The sequence below is a fragment of the Amblyraja radiata genome, chromosome 3 (assembly GCF_010909765.2).
Source record: "Amblyraja radiata isolate CabotCenter1 chromosome 3, sAmbRad1.1.pri, whole genome shotgun sequence".
Taxonomy (NCBI): domain Eukaryota; kingdom Metazoa; phylum Chordata; class Chondrichthyes; order Rajiformes; family Rajidae; genus Amblyraja; species Amblyraja radiata.
In genome coordinates, this window is record NC_045958.1 from 104,425,778 (window position 1) to 104,446,968 (window position 21,191).

Genomic DNA, 21,191 nt, shown 5'->3' on the forward strand with positions numbered 1-21,191 from the left:
ATAGACACAAAATGCTGGAGTAACTCAGCAGGACAGGCAGCATCTCTGAAGAGAAGGAATGACTGACGTTTCGGGTCGAGACACTTGAGTCATAGAGAGTGATACAGCGTGGAAACAGGCCCTTCGGCCTTTAACTAGCCCACACCGGCCAACATGTCCCAGCTACACAAGTCCCACCTGCCTGCATTTGGTCCATATTCCTCCAAATCTGTCCTATCCACCATGTACCTGTCTAATTCCCAGGACCTGGCTGAACCGACCCGACCAGCTGTGACCTGCGCCAGATACTGGCAGAACGACATCTGAGATTGCAACGGACTCGAAGAAGAAGAACCTGTCTAATTGCATTTTAAATGTTGGGATAGTCCCTGCCTCAGCTACCTCCTCTGACAGCTTGCTCCATACACCCACCATCCTTTGTTTAAAAAAGTTACCCCTCAGATTCTTATAACATCTTTTCCCCCTCACCTTAACCTTATGTCTTCTGGTCCTCGATTCACGTACTCTGGGCAAGAGACTCTGTGCGTCTACTCAATCTATTCCTCTCATGATCTTATACACCTATAAGATCACCCCTCATCCTCCTGCGCTCCAAGGAATAGAGTCCCAGCCAACTCAACCTCTGCCTATAGCTCAGACCCTCTAGTCCTGGCAACATCCTCGTAAATTTTCTCTGTACCCTTTCCAGTTTGACAATATCTTTCCCATAACACGGTGCCCAGAACTGAACACAATATTGTAAATGTGGCCTCACCGACGTCTTATACAACTGCAACATGACCTCCCAATTTCTATACTCAATAATCTGGTTGGTGAAGGCCAATGTGCCAAAAGCCTTTTTGACCACCGGATCGACCTGCAACTCAACCTTCTTCAGACAGAGTCTGGGGAGAGGGTAATGAGATATGGAAGGGCACAAATGGGATGGACAAAGGCCAGTGATGAAAAGACAGTCGGCGTGAGACAAAGTGATTGAAGAGTTGCGAACTAAGAAGCTAGAGGAAGTCATGTAGTTGGAAGGGTTGGGGGAAGGGAGTAATAGAGGTGAGTCCAGCTGTCATTGTGGGGGAAGAAGGAAGGGGAAGTGGTTTGTAGTTACGTAAAATTGGAGAATTCAATGTTCATACTGCTGGGTTGCAAGCTGCCCAAGTGGAATTTAAGGTGCCGTCCCTCCAGTTTGCATGTGGCCTCATTCTGGCAATGGAGAAGGCCCAGGATTGAAAGGGCAGTGTGGGAACGGGAAGGGAGTTAAAATGGTTAGCAATGGAGAGATTTAGCAGGCCTTGGCAGACAAGTAATTGAGCGCATGTATTTGACAAAACTTTTCTGTACACCAGCACCCCCGTAGTCCCTTGTGTCTCCAAGGTTGAGGTGACCAACTCCCACTATATGTGTTTGTCCATACGGTGGGGGCAGTGGCAATGAAGGCAAACACACACAATACAGGTACCAGCTCTTACCTCTCGTAGCTTCCAGCAGAATGCATTTGAACCGATTGGGAGGATCTATCTGGAAACAATAATCGGTACCAACCAGCTTGTGTTTCGCCGAGACCCGTGGGTGAGGTCATGGGATTGCCCTGCTGAGAGAGGAGGAGAGGGAATTAATCGGGGACTGTTTAGTTTATTGTCAAGTGTAACGAGGTACAGTGAAAAGTTTTTGTTGCGCGCTAACCAGTCAGCAGAAAGAAAATACATGATTATAATCAAGCCATTCAGTGTACAGATACATGATAAGGGAATAAAGTTTAGTGCAAGGTAAAGCCCCAAAGTCCGAGCATGGGTGGTCCGAATGTCACCCGTGAGATAGATAGAAGTTTAGGACTGTAGGTCTCCTGCCTACATTCAATTCAATGGGCTTGTACGGTTAAACAGTATGATCAGTCCCCATGCATCAACGGATCTCATCTATGGATGGTGTTACAATGATCTTGTTTATGAAATAAGTTGAGGGAACCTCTGTGCAACTTCAGAAAGGTTTAGTTTAACTGTGCTACCACAATACCCTCATCTCTCGCCCCCCCCCCCCACCCCCACACCGCCCAATCAGTCTGAGAGAAGGGGCCCGACCCAAAACGTCACCTGTCTATGTTCTCCAGAGATGCTGCCTGACCTGCTGAGTTACTGCAGCACTCTGTGAAACATCACCTATCCATGTTCTCCAGAGATGCTGCCTGACCCGCTGAGTTACTCCAGCAATCTGTGAAACGTCACCTATCCATGTTCTCCAGAGATGCTGCCTGACCCGCTGAGTTACTCCAGCACTCTGTGAAACGTCACCTATCCATGTTCTCCACAGATGCTGCCTGACCATCTGAGTTACTCCAGCACTCTGTGAAACGTCACCTATCCATGTTCTCCACAGATGCTGCCTGACCCGCTGAGTTACTCCAGCACTTTGTGTTCTATGCAGCTCCTTGTGTCTACATTCTCTTCCCCAGAGAGTGTAGGCGAGATCGGAGGCGGATTTATTTAAGGGGGATATAGTTACGATTTTGAAAGATCAGGGAAATGAGGGCTATGAGGAATCGGCACAAAAGACACGGGGCCTGGACATGTCATCCATGATAATACTGAATGGTGTGGCAAGCTAGTCTTTTTTTGTAAACCAGCATCAAGTTCCTTGTTTCTACATTCTGGATAAAAGATACTCTGCATTTATCCTATCTACAGTGCCCTCCATAATGTTTGGGACAAAGACCCATCATTTATTTATTTTCCTCTGTACACCACAATTTGAAATTTGTAATAAAATAAATCACATGTGGTTAAAGTGCACATTGTCAGATTTTATTAAAGGGTATTTTTATACATTTTGGTTTCACTGTGTAGAAATTACAGCTGTATACAGGGGGCACTGTATTCCCCTCGTGATTTTATATACCTCTATAAGATTACCCCTGTCTCTTGAGCTCCAAAAAATAAAATCCTAGCCAGCCTCACCTCTCCCCATAACTCAAGCTCTCAAAGCCTGGCAACATCCTTGTAAATCTTTGCTGCACTTTCCGGCTCAATGGCATCAAGCTGATAATGTATCTCAGTACATGTGACAGTAATAAACCAAAATCAATACCAGGAGATTGGGAAAATGTATTACGGAGGAAATATGCTTAAAAAGAGCAAATGCACCTTGAATTATTGGCTGGAGAACAGCTATCGTGTGCAATTATCCAACCTTGGTGTTCGAATGAATATCACCCAAAAATGCAGGATCCCCAGGGCATTATCAAGAACCAACAAAATCTTGAATTGCAAATTCTTGGAAGCACTGTATCTCTCCAGCTGAGGAACAAAATGGTTCATGAATCAGCTTCAAATTAAAAAAAGGCTAACGTCATCCAAACTGTTCTGTTGGACTTGCAGGAAGAGATGCATTCCAAATTCCTTTAGGAGTCCAAGGAACAGATAACAAACAAGGGACACAAAAAGGGCTGGAGTAACTCAGCAGGTCAGGCAACATCTGTGGAGAACATGGACAAGTGACGTTATGAGTTGGGACCCTTCTTCAGACTGATTGTGGGGGAGAGAGGGTGGGAAAGAAAGTAGGAATGGAGATGGTGGATGGGGGACAAAGTCTGGCAAGTGATAGGTGGATACAGGTGAGGGGATGTTCCATTGGTAGATGGGTGGACAAAGACTGGAGGTGAAATGACAAACCACTGTGACTAGAGGCGTAAAAATGTGAAATCAGAGGAATGGATGTAGTTGAAAGAGGACTGGGGAAGAAGAAAAGGTCGGGGAGGTGGGGGGGGGGTGTGGGAGAAACAGTTTTGTGCCATGCTTTGGAAAGTGAACCAGAATGTCACACACGTGACAGGATGGCATCACATAAAGTCATGCATTAAAAAAATTATTGTAAGAGATCAATCTTATTCATTGCTATTTTCCTACCTACAGAGTTATAATGCATGTCTGCTAAAGATATGAACATACTAGCTTTTTAAAATTCAGTTTGTAAGATAAAACTGATGGCTATATTTAAGAGGGAGTTAGATGTGGCCCTTGTGGCAAAAGGGATCAGGGAGAGAAGGCAGATACAGGATACTGAGTTGGATGATCAGCCATGATCATATTGAATGGCGGTGCAGGCTCGAAGGGCCGAATGGCTTACTCCTGCACCTATTTTCTATGTTTCTATGAAAGAAATGCTTCTATGATGTCACACACGTGACCAGTCATATTTGACCTCTGACCCCAAACAAACATTGTCAGCATAACATAGAAATTTCACTTGATAAATTTCGAAGAAAATATGAATCATACACACAGTACAAAACAATATACCCTTAATACTTTCAGAATTAGATGTATTCCACAGTCTTTCATATTTTTGGTCACACACGTGACCAAGACTAGGCCTTTAGTTTAGGGATACAGCGTGGATACAGGCCCTTCGGCCCACCGAGGCCGCACTGACCAGCGACCACCCCTACACTAGTTCTATCCTACAAACCTGCAGGTTTTTGGAGTGTGGGAGGAAACCAGAGCAGCTGGAGAAAACCCATGTGGTCACAGGGAGAACGTACAAACTCTGAACAGAGCACCTATTGTCAGGATCGAACCCGGGTCCCTAGTGCTGCGAGGCGGCAACTCTACCCGCTGCGCCGCCCAAACAAGAACCTAAACAAGTTACTTAAATGGTTGCATATCTGGACGGGGCACAGGGCAAAGAGGGGGAGGGAAAGGGGAAATTTGTTGGTTAATTGCCTAAAATTGGAGGATTCAAATGTTCATACAATTGGGTTGTAAGCTACCCAAGCAGAATACTAACTAAGCCAAGGTTTAAGTTTGCAATCTCCTGCGGTAACTGCACAAGTCTGTCATTTTGCTGGTTTGTGTCCTGAAGCAGTCTGTTCATGTCTTCCTTCAAGCATGTGTTTCCAATATAATCCAGTGGCATCCACGTTGACCACTTGGTATAATAACTCCCCGCCCTAGTTATCCGAGCCAAAGCAGCAGGAATTGCATGCTCTGCTGCACGATCATTGCTTGCTGCTTCCTCTCACACTTTTCATCGTTCCATTACCACTACATATGGCAATTAAACACTTATGACTCTTGATCTTACTTATCAAGCCACTTCTGGAGAACATGGATAGGTGACGTCTTCGGTCCCGACATGAAACGTCACCTCTCCATGTTCTTCAGAGATGCTGCCTAGACCACTGAGTTACTCCAGCACTTTGTGTCTTTTGTTTGTTAACCGGCATCTGCAGTTCCTTGTGTCTCTATCAACCACTTCGCCGCTTTGCAATGATGGTTGCCTGTGTCAGGGACGTTCCTTTAACATGCTCAAGACTGTAAGCCTTGTCCTTTACAATGGCCACCTACTGTTGAATGATTGAAACATAAGGCTTTGCCAATTTGCAATGATATTTTATTATCTAATTATAAGCGGCATAGTGGTGCAGCAGTAGAGTTGCTGCTTCACAGCGCCAGAGACCCACGTTTGATCCTGACTATGGGTGCTGACTATGTGGGATTTATATGTTCTCCCTGTGACCTCGTGGGTTTTCTCCGGGTGCTCAGATTTCCTCCCATATTCCAAAGACGTGCAGGTTTGTAGGTTAATTGGCTTCTGTAAATTGCCTCCAGTGTGTAGGATGCAAAACTGGGATAGCAGAAAACTAGTGTATGGGTGATCAATGGTTGGCGCAGACTTAGTGGGCTGATGGGTTCTGCTTGCACGCTATATCTCGAAACTGAGCTAAACCAATTTATCCTCCAATATAATGATTTTCCTTTTCTTGGAAGACATAGACATAGACATAGAAACATGGAAAATAGGTGCAGGAGTAGGCCATTCGGCCCTTCGAGCCTGCACCGCCATTCGATATGATCATGGCTGATCATCCAACTCAGTATCCCATCCCTGCCTTCTCTCCATACCCCCTGATCCCTTTAGCCACAAGGGCCACATCTAACTCCCTCTTAAATATAGGCAATGAACTGGCCTCAACTACCTTCTGTGGCAGAGAGTTCCAGAGATTCACCACTCTCTGTGTAAAAAATGATTTTCTCATCTCGGTCCTAAAAGACTTCCCTCTTATCCTTAAACTGTGAGCCCTTGTTCTGGACTTCCCCAACATCGGGAACAATCTTCCTGCATCTAGCCTGTCCAACCCCTTAAGAATTTTGTAAGTTTCTATAAGATCCCCCCTCAATCTTCTGAATTCTAGCGTGTACAAGCCGAGTCTATCCAGTCTTTCTTCATATGAAAGTCCTGCCATCCCAGGAATCAGTCTGGTGAACCTTCTCTGTACTCCCTCTATGGCAAGAATGTCTTTCCTCAGATTAGGAGACCAAAGCTGTATGCAATACTCCAGGTGTGGTCTGGAATGGTAGACCTACCATTGCATGCAGTTTTTTTGCATTTGGGAGGTATGGTAATGGTACAATAGTGTAAGAATTTTGCATCACAATAGCTTGTACAGTGTTAGTAAAGAATCCCAGACACTGCTTCAATATGGGTCTCTCGAGATGGCTGGCGTTGGTGCGGGGATCAAGCTGCCATTACCAGTGCTTGCAGGAAACTGCTGTTTGGAGGAGTGAATGTGTGTTCGAATGAACAAACTGGAGCTCGTGTAGTTTTGAGATACAGCGTGTAAACAGGCCCTTTGGCCCACCAGGTTTGCGCCGACCAGCGATCCCCGCACATTAACACTATCCTAGACACACAAGGGATAAATTTTACGTTTACCAAGCCAATTAACCTACAAACCTGTACATCTTTGGAGTGTGGGAAGAAAGCGAAGATCTCAGAGAAAACCCACACAGGGTGCATCTCTCTCTCTTTGCACAATACATTCAACTTGCTCAGTTTAGAGATAGAGCACGAAAACAGGCCCTTCGGCCCACCAAGTCCACCCGACCATCGATCACCCGTTCACACTAGATCTATGTTATCCTACTTTCTCATCCACTCTCGACACAATAGGGACAATTTGCAGAGGGCCAATTAACCTACAAACCTGTGCATCTTCGGGATGTGGGAGAAAACCGGATCATCTGGAGGAAACCCTCACGAACACGGGGAGAATGTGCAAACTCCACAAGGACAGCACCCGAGGTCAGGATCGGACCTGGGTCTCTGGCGATGAGAGGCAGCGGCTCTACCACAGTGCCACTGCGTCGTATTCACGTGTGATGTGATTTGACTGGGTAGCAGATAAAACCAAGCTTTTTGCTGTATCTTGAAACCCATCGGGACTGCTCCCTGGTTCAATCGTGGCTGATCTATCGTTCCTTCTCAACCCCATCCTCCTGCCTTCACCCCATGACCTTTAATGCCCTTACAAATGAAGAACCTGTCAACTCCACTTTAAAAATGCCCATTAACTTCCTCCACAGCCATCTTTGCTGCGAATTCCACAAATTCACCACTCTCTGGATAAAGAAATTCCTCCTCACGTTCATCATAAAGGTACATCCTTTTATGTACAGGCTCCGCCCTCTGGATCTAGATTCTCCCATTACTGGAAATATCTTTCCCACATCCACTCTATCTAGTGCTACCTCCTGCACCCATGCAGAGCTCACTGAATTCATCAACTTCACGACTAATTTCCATCCTGCACTCAAATTCACTTGGACCATCTCCTACATCTCCCTACTGTTTCTGGATCTCACCGTCTCAGGAAACAGACTATTGACTGACATCTATTACAAACCTACTGACTCCCATAGCAATCTAGACTACACTTCTTCCCACCCTGCTTCCTGAAAAGACACGATCTCCTACTCCCAATTCCTCCGTCTACACTGTATCTGTACCCAGGATGAGGTTTTCTATACTAGATCATCAGAGATGTCTTAATTCTTTAGGAAACGGGGGTTCCTCTCTTCCATTATAGATGAGGCTCTCACTAGGGTCGTCTCCATATCCCGCAGCTCCGCTCTTATTCCCCCTTCCCCCTTTCGCAACAAGGACAGTCACCCTTGTCCTCACCTTCCACCCCATCAGCCGTCGCATACAGCATATAATCCTCCAACACCTTCGCCACCTCCAACGGGATCCCACTACTGGCCACATCTTCCCATCTCCACCCTTTCTGCTTTCCGCAGAGACCGTTCCTTCCGAAACTCCCTGTCAACTCGTCCCCACCCAAACCACCCCCTCCCCAGGTACTTTCCCCTGCAACCGCAGAAGATGCAACACCTGTCCCTATACCTCCCCCACTCGACTCCATCCAAGGACCCCGACAGTCTTTCCAGGTGAGGCAGAGGTTCACTTGCTCCTCCTCCAACCTCATCTACTGTATCCGTTGTTCCAGGTGTCAACTGTACATCAGCAAGACCAAGCACGGGCTCGGCGATCGTTTAGCTGAACACCTCCGCTCAGTCCACCTTAACCAACCTAATCACCAGGTTGCTCAGCACTTCAACTCCCCCCTCCCATTCCCAATCTGACCTTTCTGTCCTGGGCCTCCTCCATTGTCAGAGTGAGGCCCAGCGCAAATTGGAGGAACCGCACCTCATATTTCGCTTGGGCAGCTTACACCCCGGCGGTATGAACATTGACATCTAACTTCAGATAGCTCTGCTTTCCCTCTCTCTCTCTCTCTCTCTCTCTCTCTCTCTCTCTCTCTCTCTCTCTCTCTCCCCTCCCCCTTCTCCCACCAGTTTTACTGTCTCCAACTACATTCTATCTCTGTCCCGCTCACTCCCCTGACATCAGTCGGAAGAAGGGCCTCGACCCGAAATGTCACCCATTCCTTCTCTCTAGAGATGCTGCCTGTTCCACTGAGTTACTCCAGCATTGTGTGTCTACCTTTCGCTCTATCTAGGCCTTTCATCATCCACGTTGGGGAAGATTTTTTTTCCGGAACCTTGAGTATTATTTGCTCCTGAATACAGAGGCCTGAATTTGCAGACCAGGTACAAATAGCACTACACAACGCTGGATGAAACCAGTGTTATGTTCGCTTTCTTGCTGAGAGGCTGTTCTGAGGAATTCTACGACAGCTGACTGCTGACCAACTGACCTGGGACATGGTCTTCTGCTCTCTCCTCTGCCGGGACCCAAAGTCCCAGGTTGTGCTCAGTCGAACGCCGTTGCAGAAGGTGACATGGACCTGCCCATCGGAAAATGCCAGGAATCTTCCGACGTTACCAATCACTTCCTCGGCGAGAATAGCTGGGAACTGGATAGGAGGTCCTGGCTGCAACTCCTCCTTCAAAAAGAGAAAGGAAGTTCATAGAACATAGAATACCACAGAAGGTGGGCACAAAATGCTGGAGGAACTCAGTGGGTCAGGCAGCATCTCTGGAGAAAAATAATTGGTGACGTTTCAGGTAGGAACCATCTTCAGATGAGAAACCTCACCTATTCCTTTTCCCCAGAGCTGTTGTCTGACCCGCTGAGTTACTCCAGCATTTTGTTCTCTCTTCCGAATAAACCAGCATCTGCAGTTCCTTCTTACACATGGAACACTACAGCACACGAACCGACCCTTCAGCCCAAATGTCTGTGGTGAACATAATGCGTAGTTAAACTAATATCCTCTGCCTGCACAGAGTCATAGATAGAGAGTCATCGAGTGATACAGCGTGGAAACAGGCCATTCAGCCCAACTTGCCCACATCGACCAACATGTCTAATCTACACTAATCCCACCTGCCAGCGTTTGGCCCATATCCCTCTAAACCTGTCCTAACCATGTACCTGTCTAATTGTTTCTTAAATGTTGCGGTTGTCCCTGCCTCAACAACCTCCTCTGGCAGCTCTTGTCACACTACAATCACATGATCTACATCCCTCCATTTCCAGCACATCCACGCTCTTCTCGTCTTCTCCTTCTCTTGAAGGAATACAAGAGACCACGAGTGTGATCACTCGTGGATGCACTCCAAGCCAACATAGTCATCATTTGTTCATGGCTCGGTTCCTCTGGTGATTGAGGAAGCTCTGTCACAACCCAAGGACCAACACCACAGGCTACTGCTACTGACACACGCTTTGCGTACAAGGGAACTCACCGTGATCCAGCAACGCACACTGGGCAGTTTTAGGGACAGCTTGAACTGGTTCCAGCACTGCAGGATCCTGGAAAACATTAACTCATAACGTTAGACCCAGCCAAGAGAAATGACAGAAAGGCAACCCGTCCCCTTCCACCGATAAGACCATTAGACATAGGAGCAGAATTAAGCCATTCAGCCCATTTGATCATGGCTGATCTATTTTTCCTTCTCAACCCTTCTCCCCGTAACCTTTGACATCCTTCCTAATCAAGAATCTGTCAATCTCCGCTTTAAAAGTACCCATTGACGGCCTCTGCAGCTGAATGTGGCAATGAATTCCACAGATTCACCATCCTCTGGTTAAAGAGATTCTTCCTCATGTCTATTCCGGAGGTACGTCCTTTTATTCTGAGGCTGTGCCCTCTGGTCCGAGGGTCTCATTACTGGAAACATCTTCTCAACATCCTTCCTCTGGATTTACATTTCGTGCCTCTTCTGTCCTTATCTCGCTCGTCTTGTCTTTTCATCTCTGGCCTTTATCCAACCATCCGCCTATCAAAACAAGTCCCTCACCTGCATACATGTTACTGCCAGTGCCATAATTTCAGGGAGAACTTGGAAACATCACCACGGAAACTTAAGGATAATATTATTGTAAAGTTACCAAAGCAGTAGGAAGGAACAGATATGAGGATAGAGCAATGGTGAGTTATCCAAACATCCACAAATGCATTCAAGATTAATGAAAAGCAACAAGTTATGCAAGGGTATGGAAATGATCAATTTTCATTGATTACTAAATTGGTATCTGAAAATTCAGAATAGAGGAATTGGGAGCGGCACATTGGCGCAGCGGTAGATTTACTGCCTAACAGCGCCAGAGAACTGGGGTTTGATCCTGATTACGGGTGCTGTCTGTGCAGAGTTTGTAAATTCTCCATGTGACCGTGTGGGTTTTCTCCGGGTGCTCCGATTTCCTCCCACACTCCAAAAGACATCCAGGTTTGTAGGTTAATTTACTTCAGTAAAATTTTTTAATTGTTATCAATGTGTAGGAGTGTCAGTGTACGGGGTGATCGCTGGCCAGCGTAGACTTGTTGGGCCGAAGGACCTGTTTCCACACCGTATCTCTAAAGTCTAAAGGAGTAAAGAACTAAGGGCCGGGCAATGAATAAACTTTAAATAGTTTAGTTTATTATTGTCACGTGTGCCGAGATACATTAAAAGCTTTTTTGTTGGGTGATATCCTGTCAGGGGAAAGACTTTTCATGATTACAATCAAGCCATCCACAGTGTACAGATAAAGGATAAAGGGAATAACATTTAGTGTAAGATAAAGTCCAGTAAAGTCCAATTAAAGATAGGCTGAGGGTCCCCAATGAGGTAGATGGGAGGTCAGAACCGCTCTCTAGTTGGTGAGAGGATGGTTCAGTTGCCTGATAACTGCTGGGAAGAAACTGTCCCTGTATCTGGAGGTGTGCATTTTCAAACTTCTGTACCTCTTGCCTGATGGGAGAGGGGAGACGAGGGAGTGATCGGGGTTGAGACTGGTCCTTGATTATGCTGCTGGCATTGGCGAGGCAGCATGAAGCTGTTATCAGGCAACTGAACCATCCTATCACCAATTGGAGTGTGGTTCTCACCTATCATCTATCCCATTGGAGTCCCTTGGACTATCACTTTAAGTCTTTTTTACCTTTTAAATAAAAAACCAGAGGAATTAAAGCTTCTGGAGCAGATACCTGAGTGCACGTGTGACCATGGAACAGATGGAGTATTTGGAGCCAGGTGTGTCTGGAGGAAGGCTGCTCACTCTGTACATTCTCTCTTCTCCCTGAACCAAAAAGAAAAGCACAATGTACTGAAGGCACAAGGAACTGCAGATGCTGGAATCTTGAGCAAAAAAACAATGGCTGGAGGAACTCAACGGTTCAAGCAGCATCTGTGGAGGGGATGGACAGGCGACACATAACCCGTAGAAACATAGACAATAGGTGCAGGAGTAGGGCATTCGGCCCTTTGAGCCAGCAACACCATTCAATATGATCATGGCTGATCATCCAAAATCAGTAGGTACACAAAAATGCTGGAGAAACTCAGCGGGTGCAGCAGCATCTATGGAGCGAAGGAAATAGGTGACGTTTCAGGCCGAAACCCTTCTTCAGACTTTATCAGTCTGAAGAAGGGTTTCGGCCCGAAACGTCACCTATTTCCTTCGCTCCATAGATGCTGCTGCACCCGCTGAGTTTCTCCAGCATTTTTGTGTACCTTTGATCTTCCAGCATCTGCAGTTCCTTCTTGAACACATCCAAAATCAGTACCCCGTTTCTGCTTTCTCCCCATATCCCTTGGTCCCGTTAGCCCTAAGGGCTATATCTAACTCTCTCTTGAAAACATCCAGTGAATTGGCCTCCACTGCCTTCTGTGGCAGAGAATTCCAGATTTTCAACTCTCTGGTGAAAAAGCTTTTCCTCGTCTCAGTTCTGAATGGCCTATCCCTTAATCCAGTCTGATAAAGTGTCTCGAGCCGAAACGTCATCTATCCATGTTCTCCAGAGATGCTGCCTGCCCGCTGAGTTACACCAGCACTCTGTGAAACGTCACCTATCCATGTTCTCCAGAGGTGCTGCCTGACCCGCTGAGTTACTCCAGCACTCTGTGAAACGTCACCTATCCATGTTCTCCACAGATGCTGCCTGACCCGCTGAGTTACTCCAGCACTCTGTCATTTGTCACATACATGTGAGTGTTGCTGGACATTAAAGCTGCGATTTGTCATGGAGATTGTAATCAGTTGTAGCACTCAACCAGTGGTGTTAGGGAACCACAGTTCTTTGTCCAGCTAATGCTGATCTTTGAATAGACTGCCCTTTCCTATTATCAATTCTTTTCAATGCTTGGGACGCTGCCTCAAAAAGATAGCCAATGTCAAAGACAAACACCACCCTGGCCACTCCCTCATCTCACTCCTGCAGTAGTCTGAAAAACCGTGACCTCCAGGTTCAACAGCTTCTTCTCAATAATCATCAGGCTCTTGAACACGCAACAATAAAAAGAGCTTTTCACTGTACCTCAGTACATGTGACAATAAACTAAACTAAAAATTTTAAATATATAATGACGAGGGTAGCAAGGTGGCGCACCAGTAGAGTTGCAACGTTACAGTGCAAAATACCCAGGTTCATTCCTAACTAAGGGTGATGTCTGTATGGAGGTTGTATGTTCTCCCCGTGACAACGTGGGTTTTCCACGGGTGCTCCGGTTTCCTCCCACGCTCCAAAGATGTGCAGGTTTGTAGGTTAATTTGGCTTCGGTTGAAAAAAATTGTAAATTGTCCCTAGTTGGTAGGATAGTGCCAGTGTACGGGGATATCTGGTCAGCGTGGACTTGGTTGGCCGAAGAGCTTGTTTCCACGCTGTATCTCTCAACTAAATTAAACTAAGACTTGTGTCTCAGCACAGAGCTGCCTTGCCTGATGGTCACACAGGCAGACGTTCCACCAGGAAGCCATATTCAGCCAGCGATGGAACTGGTCGGCGCGTCTTCGACTGCGCCCAGCCTGGGGTTCCCTGCACAGAGAATCAACCCTGGAGGGTTTGTTGATCTTAACAGGTCATACCAGTAAAGCTCAGAACTACTTGACAACCAATCACACGGCACAGAAAAAGACACGGTGGCGCAGCGGTGGAGCTACTGCCTTGTAGCGTCAGAAAGCCGGGTTAGAACCTGACTAAGGGTGCTGCTGTCTGTACGGAATGTGTACATTCTCCCCGTGACCTGCATGGATTTCCTCCGAGATCTTCAGTTTCTTCTCACACTCTAAAGATGTACAGGTTTGCAGAATTGGTATAAATGTAAATTATCCCTATTGTGTGTAGGATAGCGTTAGTGTGCGGGGATCGCAGGTCGGTGAGGACCCGGTGGGCCAAAGGGCCTGTTTCTGTGCTGTATCTCTAAACTAAACTAAACACAAGGTGCTGGAGTAACCATGTGGGTCAGGCAACATTTTTGGAGATCCATGTAATATCCCTGTAATGCCCAGGAACAAAGGAGATTGCATAAAAAGTGGTGGACACTACCCGGTCCATTACAGGTATTGACTTCCCCACCATAAGGGGTCTACAGGAGGCGCTGCCTCAAAAAGGCAGCCAGCATCATCAGGGACCCACACCACCCTGGCCACACTTTCATTTTACTCCTGCCATCGGGAATAAGGTACAGGAGTCCGAAAGCTGTGATTTTTAGATTTAAGGACAGCTTCCCAACAACCTCAGGCTCTTGAAGATTACAATATATCTATGTTGTCCACAGATGCTTCCTGACCCGCTGAGTTACTCCAGCACTTGACATCTGCAGTTCCTTGTGTAAGCATAAAGCACAGCTTTGATGATGGAAGCTTGTAACTCCGTTACCTGCACGTCAGCGTGTCCCACCCGATAATGAGTGAAGTAGTTGCTCATGGCATCGTGGGCTTTGAGAACAGAACCATCTCCTGGGTAAATTTCCACAGAGGTCACTGTCCCAGCAATTACTCTGAAGCAACGAGACAATAAACAGACAAAGTCACAAACATCACGGGCAGGTGAAGTATTCTATTCGTGAAATTACTGATAAATGCACCACTCATCTACAGATACAAGTCCAAATCCCACCTTGGCTGTTGAAGAATTGAAAATCTAAAGTGGTGGCACAGTGGCTGACACAGCTTGTAGAGCCGCTGCCTCACAGCACCAGAGACCCGGGTTCGATCCTGACGACTGGTGCTTTGTGTGGAGTTTGCACGTTCTCCGTGACCCAGTGGACTGACATGGTCCTGGCCTGTGATTGTTTCCCATCTAGTGACTGCATTAAAGCTGCATTGATGGACAACGGCAGGCAGAGGTGCCTCCTGTCTTGGTTATTACTCATTCAAGGACACGCCTCGTGACGAATAAAACTGATTGTATTGAAGAAGGGACCAGCCTCAAAATGTCAACTATCCATGTTCTCCAGAGATGCTGCCTGACCCGCTGAGTTACTCCAGCACTTTGTGTCCTTTCTTGCCACGATCCTACAACAACAGACCGAGAGTAGCTGGGGTCAGGCCACTTTCCTGTTAGACAATAGGCACTAGGTGCAGGAGTAGGCCATTCGGCCCTTCGAGTTAGCGCCGCCATTCAATGTGATCATGGCTGATCATCCACAAACAGTCCCCCATTCCTGCCTTCTCCCTATATCCCCTGACTCTGTTATCTTTAAGAGCCCTATATAGCTCTCTCTTGAAAGTATCCAGACAAACCGACCTCCACCGCCCTCTGTTGCAGTCCCACAAGTGGAAAGTTGACATTACAATGGTATGACGTTTGTGAGTCAGTCATACAGCATGGAAACAGGTCCTCCAGCCCAACTTGCCCATGTACACCAGTCCCACCTTCCCACGCTGGGCCCATATCTTTCTAAGCCTATTCTAACCATGTACCTGTCCAAATGTCTCTTAAACGTTACATTGGTACCGGCCTCAACTACTTCCTCCAGCAGCTCATTCCATACACTCACGTTTATGTGCAAAACGTTACCCCTCAGGCTCCCATTAAATCAGAGCTGATGGATTGGTATTCATCCCGGAAAACAAATAGTCCATTACACTCCTGACTGGTGCATTATCGATAATACTCAGTCTCTGAACTAAGTTTCAAGCCGTTGTATTTAGGCAGTCAAAATAAAAAACAGAAAATACTGATAACATTCAGTTGGTCAAGCACATCCGTGGAGTCAAAATCAGGGAAAACGCTCCAGGTCTAATATTTATCTCAAAGTAGGACAAAGGTACAAATCAAACATGTTTTAAGTTCCGCAGAAGGGTGTGGATGAAACAAAGATAAGATCTGTAACATGTAGAAACAAATAACTACAGATGCTGGTTTATACCAAAGATCGACACAAAGTGCTGGAGTAGCTCAGTGGGTCAGGCAGCATCTCTGGAGAAAAAGGATAGATGGCATGGCGGCGCAGCAGTAGAGCTGCTGCATTACTGCACCAGACTCGGGTTCCATCCTGACTATGGGTGTTTGTCCGTATGGAGTTTGTGCGTTCTCCCTGTGACTTGCGTGGGTTTTCTCCGATCTTTTGTTTCCTGCCACATTCCAAAGACGTACAGGTTTGTAGGTTAATTGGCTTGGTGTAAACGTAAAATTGTCCCTTGTGTGTGTAGGGGAATGTTAATATGTGGGGATTGCAGGTCGATGCTGACTCGGTGGGCCAAAGTACCTGTTTCCACACTGTATCTCTAAACTAAACTAAGGTGACATTTTGGGTCAGGATCCTTTTGGATCAGTTACTCCAGCACTCTGTGAAACGTCACCTATCCATGTTCTCCACAGATGCTGCCTGACCCGCTGAGTTACTCCAGCACTCTGTGAAACGTCACCTATCCATGTTTTCCAGAGATGCTGCCTGACCCGCTGAGTTACTGCAGCACTGTGTGTCTATCTAAGATCTGTAACAGAGTGGCTTTCTGATGTACCACATGACTACTCCTAGAGAAATCCAACGAGCTGACATTGTATATCTCTCTGCACCATAAACTATACTGTACACTCTGGTATTTCTCTTTGCACTACCTGTTATACTTGTGTGTAGCTTAGTTGTACTCGTGTCTAGTATGATTTGACTGGATAGTAAACAAACAAAGCTTTTCACTTTGTCTCGGTACACGTGACAATAATAAACTAATACCAATTGAGAAGAAGGGTCCTGACCCAATTCGACACCTATCCATGTTTTCCTGGAATGCTGCCTGACCTGTTGAGTTACTCCAGTACTTGGTGTCGTTTTATGAATCATAATAACACACTTTGGCCGAGAGACAGTGAGATTCTCATTAGCTTTACCATTTGCATTACTCCACAAAACTAGACAACAAAGTATTTTTTTCTAAACACTTAACATAGAAACATGGAAAATAGGTGCAGGAGGAGGCCATTTGGCCCTTCGAGCCTGCACTGCCATTCATTGTGATTATGGTTGATTAGCTGCAGTGCCCGGAAACACAGTGAGAATACATTTAAAAAAAGACTTGCAGTTCTCTGTCACATGCTCCAAGACCACAGATATCCCAAAGCTGTTCTCAGTGATTCAAAAATGTTTTGAAATTAATAGTGACGTTGATTCGTGGGAGATAAATATTGTGTGGTATTCTGGTGAAACTGTCTACGATTCACCTGAATTAGTAATAGCCCATGAGATTTATTTCCATCCATGTGCAAGAATAGACATACGTGACATCTCAACTTTTGAGAAAAGGCACTACTGTGGCGTGCACAGCCTAAAGTTGTAGGACAACTTGTTCTATTTGATCTTATTTGATTGTGCACGCCGGGTTGATTGCATTCGTCGAAACAGCGCGGACTACGCAAAGGTTCCAATCTCCCACCCCAAGCACTACTCATACCGTAGAACTTCCTCACGTTTTTTCACCTCTTATCCGGCATCCACATAACACAAAATGTCAAGGTTTACTAAGACAGGTTTAAGTTGATTATTGCCACGTGTACCAAGGTACAGTGAAAAGCATGCGATCCAAGCAGATCAAAATGATTAAAGTGATTGTATCCACATATTTCAAACCCGGGTACAAGAGAGAAAGCAAAGGGGAAGATACAGAGTGCAGAATATAGTTCTCAGCATTGTAGCGCATCACTTCCAGAGACAAAGTCCAATGTCCGCAATGGGGTAGATGTGAATTGGACAGCACCCTAGCATATGGAAGGACCGTTCAGAAGCCTGATAACAGAGGGGAAGAAGCTGTTCCTGAGTCTGGTGGTGCGCACATTCAAGCTTCTGTACCTTCTGCCAAGACGGGAGCGGGGAGGGGGAGGAATGACCAGGGTGGGACAAGTCTTTGAATACATTGGTTGCTTGAAGTGTAGGTAGGGTGAAGTGTAGATGGAGTCAATGGTGGGGAGTCTGATCTCATAAGCTCATAAGTTGTAGGAGCAGAATTAGGCCCATCAAGTCTACTCCGCCATTCAGTAATGGATGATTATCTTTCCCTCTCAACCCCATTCTCCAGCCTTCTCCCCATAAGCCCTGACGCCCGTACTAACCAAGAATCTGTCAATCTGTACATAACTAAAACTCTGATCTTGTGCTCTTCCGGTTTGCGTGGTTTTTCTATTTGCGCAAACACGGTACACAATAGCACTACGATTTTTCGTCACCTTACTCACCATTCTCCTGTTCTCAAGTGTAACAGTATTGTTCCGGTCGATGGTATAGTTTAAAAGTTATTAAGGTTTAAAAATCTTAAAAACTGTGCATGCGCAGATTGGTCTCCTCTCCTGCCAGTCACCCGGGACGGTGACACCCAGGCTGGGATGGTGACGCTCATTCGGCACAACATCGCCGCACTGACTGGCCGGGCCCTCTGTCACTCACCGGCGGGGAGAATTGAAGGAATGGACGAGCAGAGTTAGTGCATCACCTGGAGCTGCATCGCTCAGAGCCTGGCCAACTCCGACGCCAACTCCTGCAACCTCGAGATCGTGGGAAGGTGCGGAGGGAGAGGAGGGGGTAGAGAGGGAGAGGGGGAAAGTGGAGGAGGTGAGGAGGGAGAGTGGGGGAGGGTGGGGAATAGAGGGAGAGGAGGGGGAAGTGGGGGAGGTAGGGAGTGGGGGAGGTCAGGAGGGATAGTGGGGGGTATAGGGGGAGGTGGGGGGTAGGGGGGAGATGAGTTATGGAGGAAGGGAGGGGGTGACTAAGGGTAGGGGAAAGGAAAAGGTGAGGCGAGGGAAGGGTTGGGGGAGGGGAGGAGGAGAGTGGAAAGAAGAGGAAGGGTGAAGAGGAGGGGGAGGGAGTGCTCGGGGATGAGGGGAAATGAGCTGCGCCTGCGCAGTTAGGGACTATGGGTGAGTGGCGGAATATTGTGTTGGGGGAATGGGTTGCATGGGGGAACGGGTGAGTGGTGGAATATTGCATTGGGGAACGGGTTGCTTTGGGGGAGCAGGCCTCCCATGGGGGCTATGGGTGAGTGGTGGAATATTGCCAACAGGTCCCACTTAGTCTAGTCTCGGTCTTAAAAATATCCATTGACTTGACCTCCACAGCCTTCTGTGGCAATGAATTCCACAGATTCACCACCCTCTGACTAAAGAGATTCCTCCTCATCTCCTTTCTAAAGATATGTCTTTTTATTCTGAGGCTATGGCCTCTGGTTCTAGACTCTCCCACTAGTGGAAACATCCTCTCCACAACCATTATATTCAGGCCTTTCACTATTCGGTAAGTTTCAATTAGGTCCCCCTCATCCTTCTAAACTCCAGCGAGTACAGGAACAGTGCCTTCAAACTCTCATCATACATTTTATTCCAATAATTCCTGGGATCATTCCAGTAAACTGGGTGCTCTCCAGAGCTAGCACACCCTACCTCAGATACGGGGCCCAAAACACTCCAAACGTGGTCTTGTTCAGTGCCTTAGTGGTCTGTGTGATGGACTGGGCTACATCCACAATTGTCTGAAGTTTCTTGCAGACTTGGGCAAAGCTGTTCCCAAATCAAGCTGTGATGCAACCCTTCAGCATGCTTTTGATGGTGCATCTGTCTGGCTGTAGCAAGTCATGTAAGAGTAGATGGAATATATATCTATGCTGGAGGCAGCATCTACGGACAGAAGGAATTGGCGACTTTTCGGGTTGAGACCCTTCTTCAAACTATATATCTATGCATGTCTTTTATTGCACCTGCCTCAACTATTTCCTCGCGCAGTTTGTACAACATACCCATCACTCTCTGAGTGAAAAAGTTGCCCCTCAGCTTCCTATTAAATCTTGCCCCTCTCTCAACTAAAATTATCATCTTGAGTCTTGATTCCTCATTCCCTGGGAGAAAAACTGTGCATTCGCACCTTAGCCTCCTGCACGCCGAGAAAAAAAGTCCCAGCCTGCTCAAACTCTCCCTGTAGCTCAGGATCTTGAGTCCTTGCATCCTCACAAACCTTATCCGTATTCTTCCCACATTAACGCCATTTTTTCTGTAGCAGGATGACCTAAACTAAACACTATAATACTCCAATGAGTGCAACATACAAGCAGCTTGACAGCATCCAGATGAAAGCAGCTGGCTTGTCTGAGCACTTAAACATCATCTCCACCATGGCCAGCCACAAAATGCTAGAGTAACTCAGCAGGTCAGGCTGCATCTCTGGTGACGTTGCGAATCAGAAACTTTCTTCAGAAAAGGGTCAGAAGAAGAGTTCTGACCTAAAACATCACCTATTATTTTTCTCCAGAGATGCAGCCTGCCCTGCTGAGTTACTCCAGCATTTTGTGTCTATCTTCGGTATAAACCAGCATCTGCAGTTCCTTCCTACCCATTTCCACCACTGTACTCAACATACCCAAATGAAGTTGAAATACCCCTGTTAATGCAGGATTATTTAAATTCCCGATGCATTCTTACCTGTACACAACACCTTGGCACCAAACCACTTTCACTGGCTCCGAATCCAGACAGGTCTCCAAGTCTGGCTCTCCCTGACTCAACACATTTCTGTATCGCCATCTAGGTGTAGAAACAGCAATTATTACTGGTATATTCCTTATGTTTGCCACAGTCAGATATGCAAGCAAAAGGAATCTCAAGGTAGTGAACTGCATCAATACATTTGGAGCTTTATGACATGAAGCATGTTGATGAATACCGTAATAATCGTACAAGGAATGCTCTACATGATTAATGTTTTTCTCACCTTTTCCATTAATTGTGGGCTGGCAGCATACATAAACGTTCAGGCACAGCTTCTACAGATATTAATCATCAGGCTATTGAACCACACCTCACAACCTGACCTCAGCAATAATCTACTGAAGGCTTTGTATTAGGTTGCAATACGTACTTACGTTTGCACAATGGCTGATCTACCTTTCCCTCTCAACCCCATTCTCCTGCCTTCTCCCCATAACCTTTGACGCCCTTACTAATCACATAAGTTCATAAGTTCTAGGAGCAGAGTAAGTCGAGAGTAAAAGGACTGACTCACTTGGCCGTCATTCGCGCGCCATTTACGCGACCTGCTAGCGTGTGGGTAGCGCGGTACGGGCGTATGGAGTGGCGTGGAAGAGTATGGAGATGCGTGCAGCATGCCAGGATTTCGTTCTGCACTAAATCTTCGCGCGCCGCCGGCCTGTCACGTAACTGACGGCCAAAGTGGGACAGGCCCAAGACCCTGGTGCGGCGCAACGTCTCAACACCA

General features: G+C 46.6%; 1 protein-coding gene across 4 annotated transcripts in view; it reads right to left on the reverse strand.

Moving 5' to 3' along the window:
- Positions 1-21,191, reverse strand: part of c3h5orf34 (chromosome 3 C5orf34 homolog) — a 39,521-nt gene that overhangs the window by 6,945 nt on the left and 11,385 nt on the right. The window contains exons 5-10 of one of the 4 annotated variants that reach the window (XM_033018485.1): positions 20,399-20,500; positions 14,375-14,495; positions 11,705-11,796; positions 9,978-10,044; positions 8,984-9,169; positions 1,461-1,582 (exon numbers count right to left, since the gene is read on the reverse strand). In XM_033018485.1, the coding sequence (XP_032874376.1) occupies positions 1,461-1,582; positions 8,984-9,169; positions 9,978-10,044; positions 11,705-11,796; positions 14,375-14,495; positions 20,399-20,500 (690 nt within the window). Of the gene's footprint in view, positions 1-1,460; positions 1,583-8,983; positions 9,173-9,977; positions 10,045-11,704; positions 11,797-14,374; positions 14,496-20,398; positions 20,501-21,191 lie in introns of all 4 variants that reach the window. The other 3 variants (XM_033018484.1, XM_033018483.1, XM_033018487.1) reach the window with 3 other exon arrangements.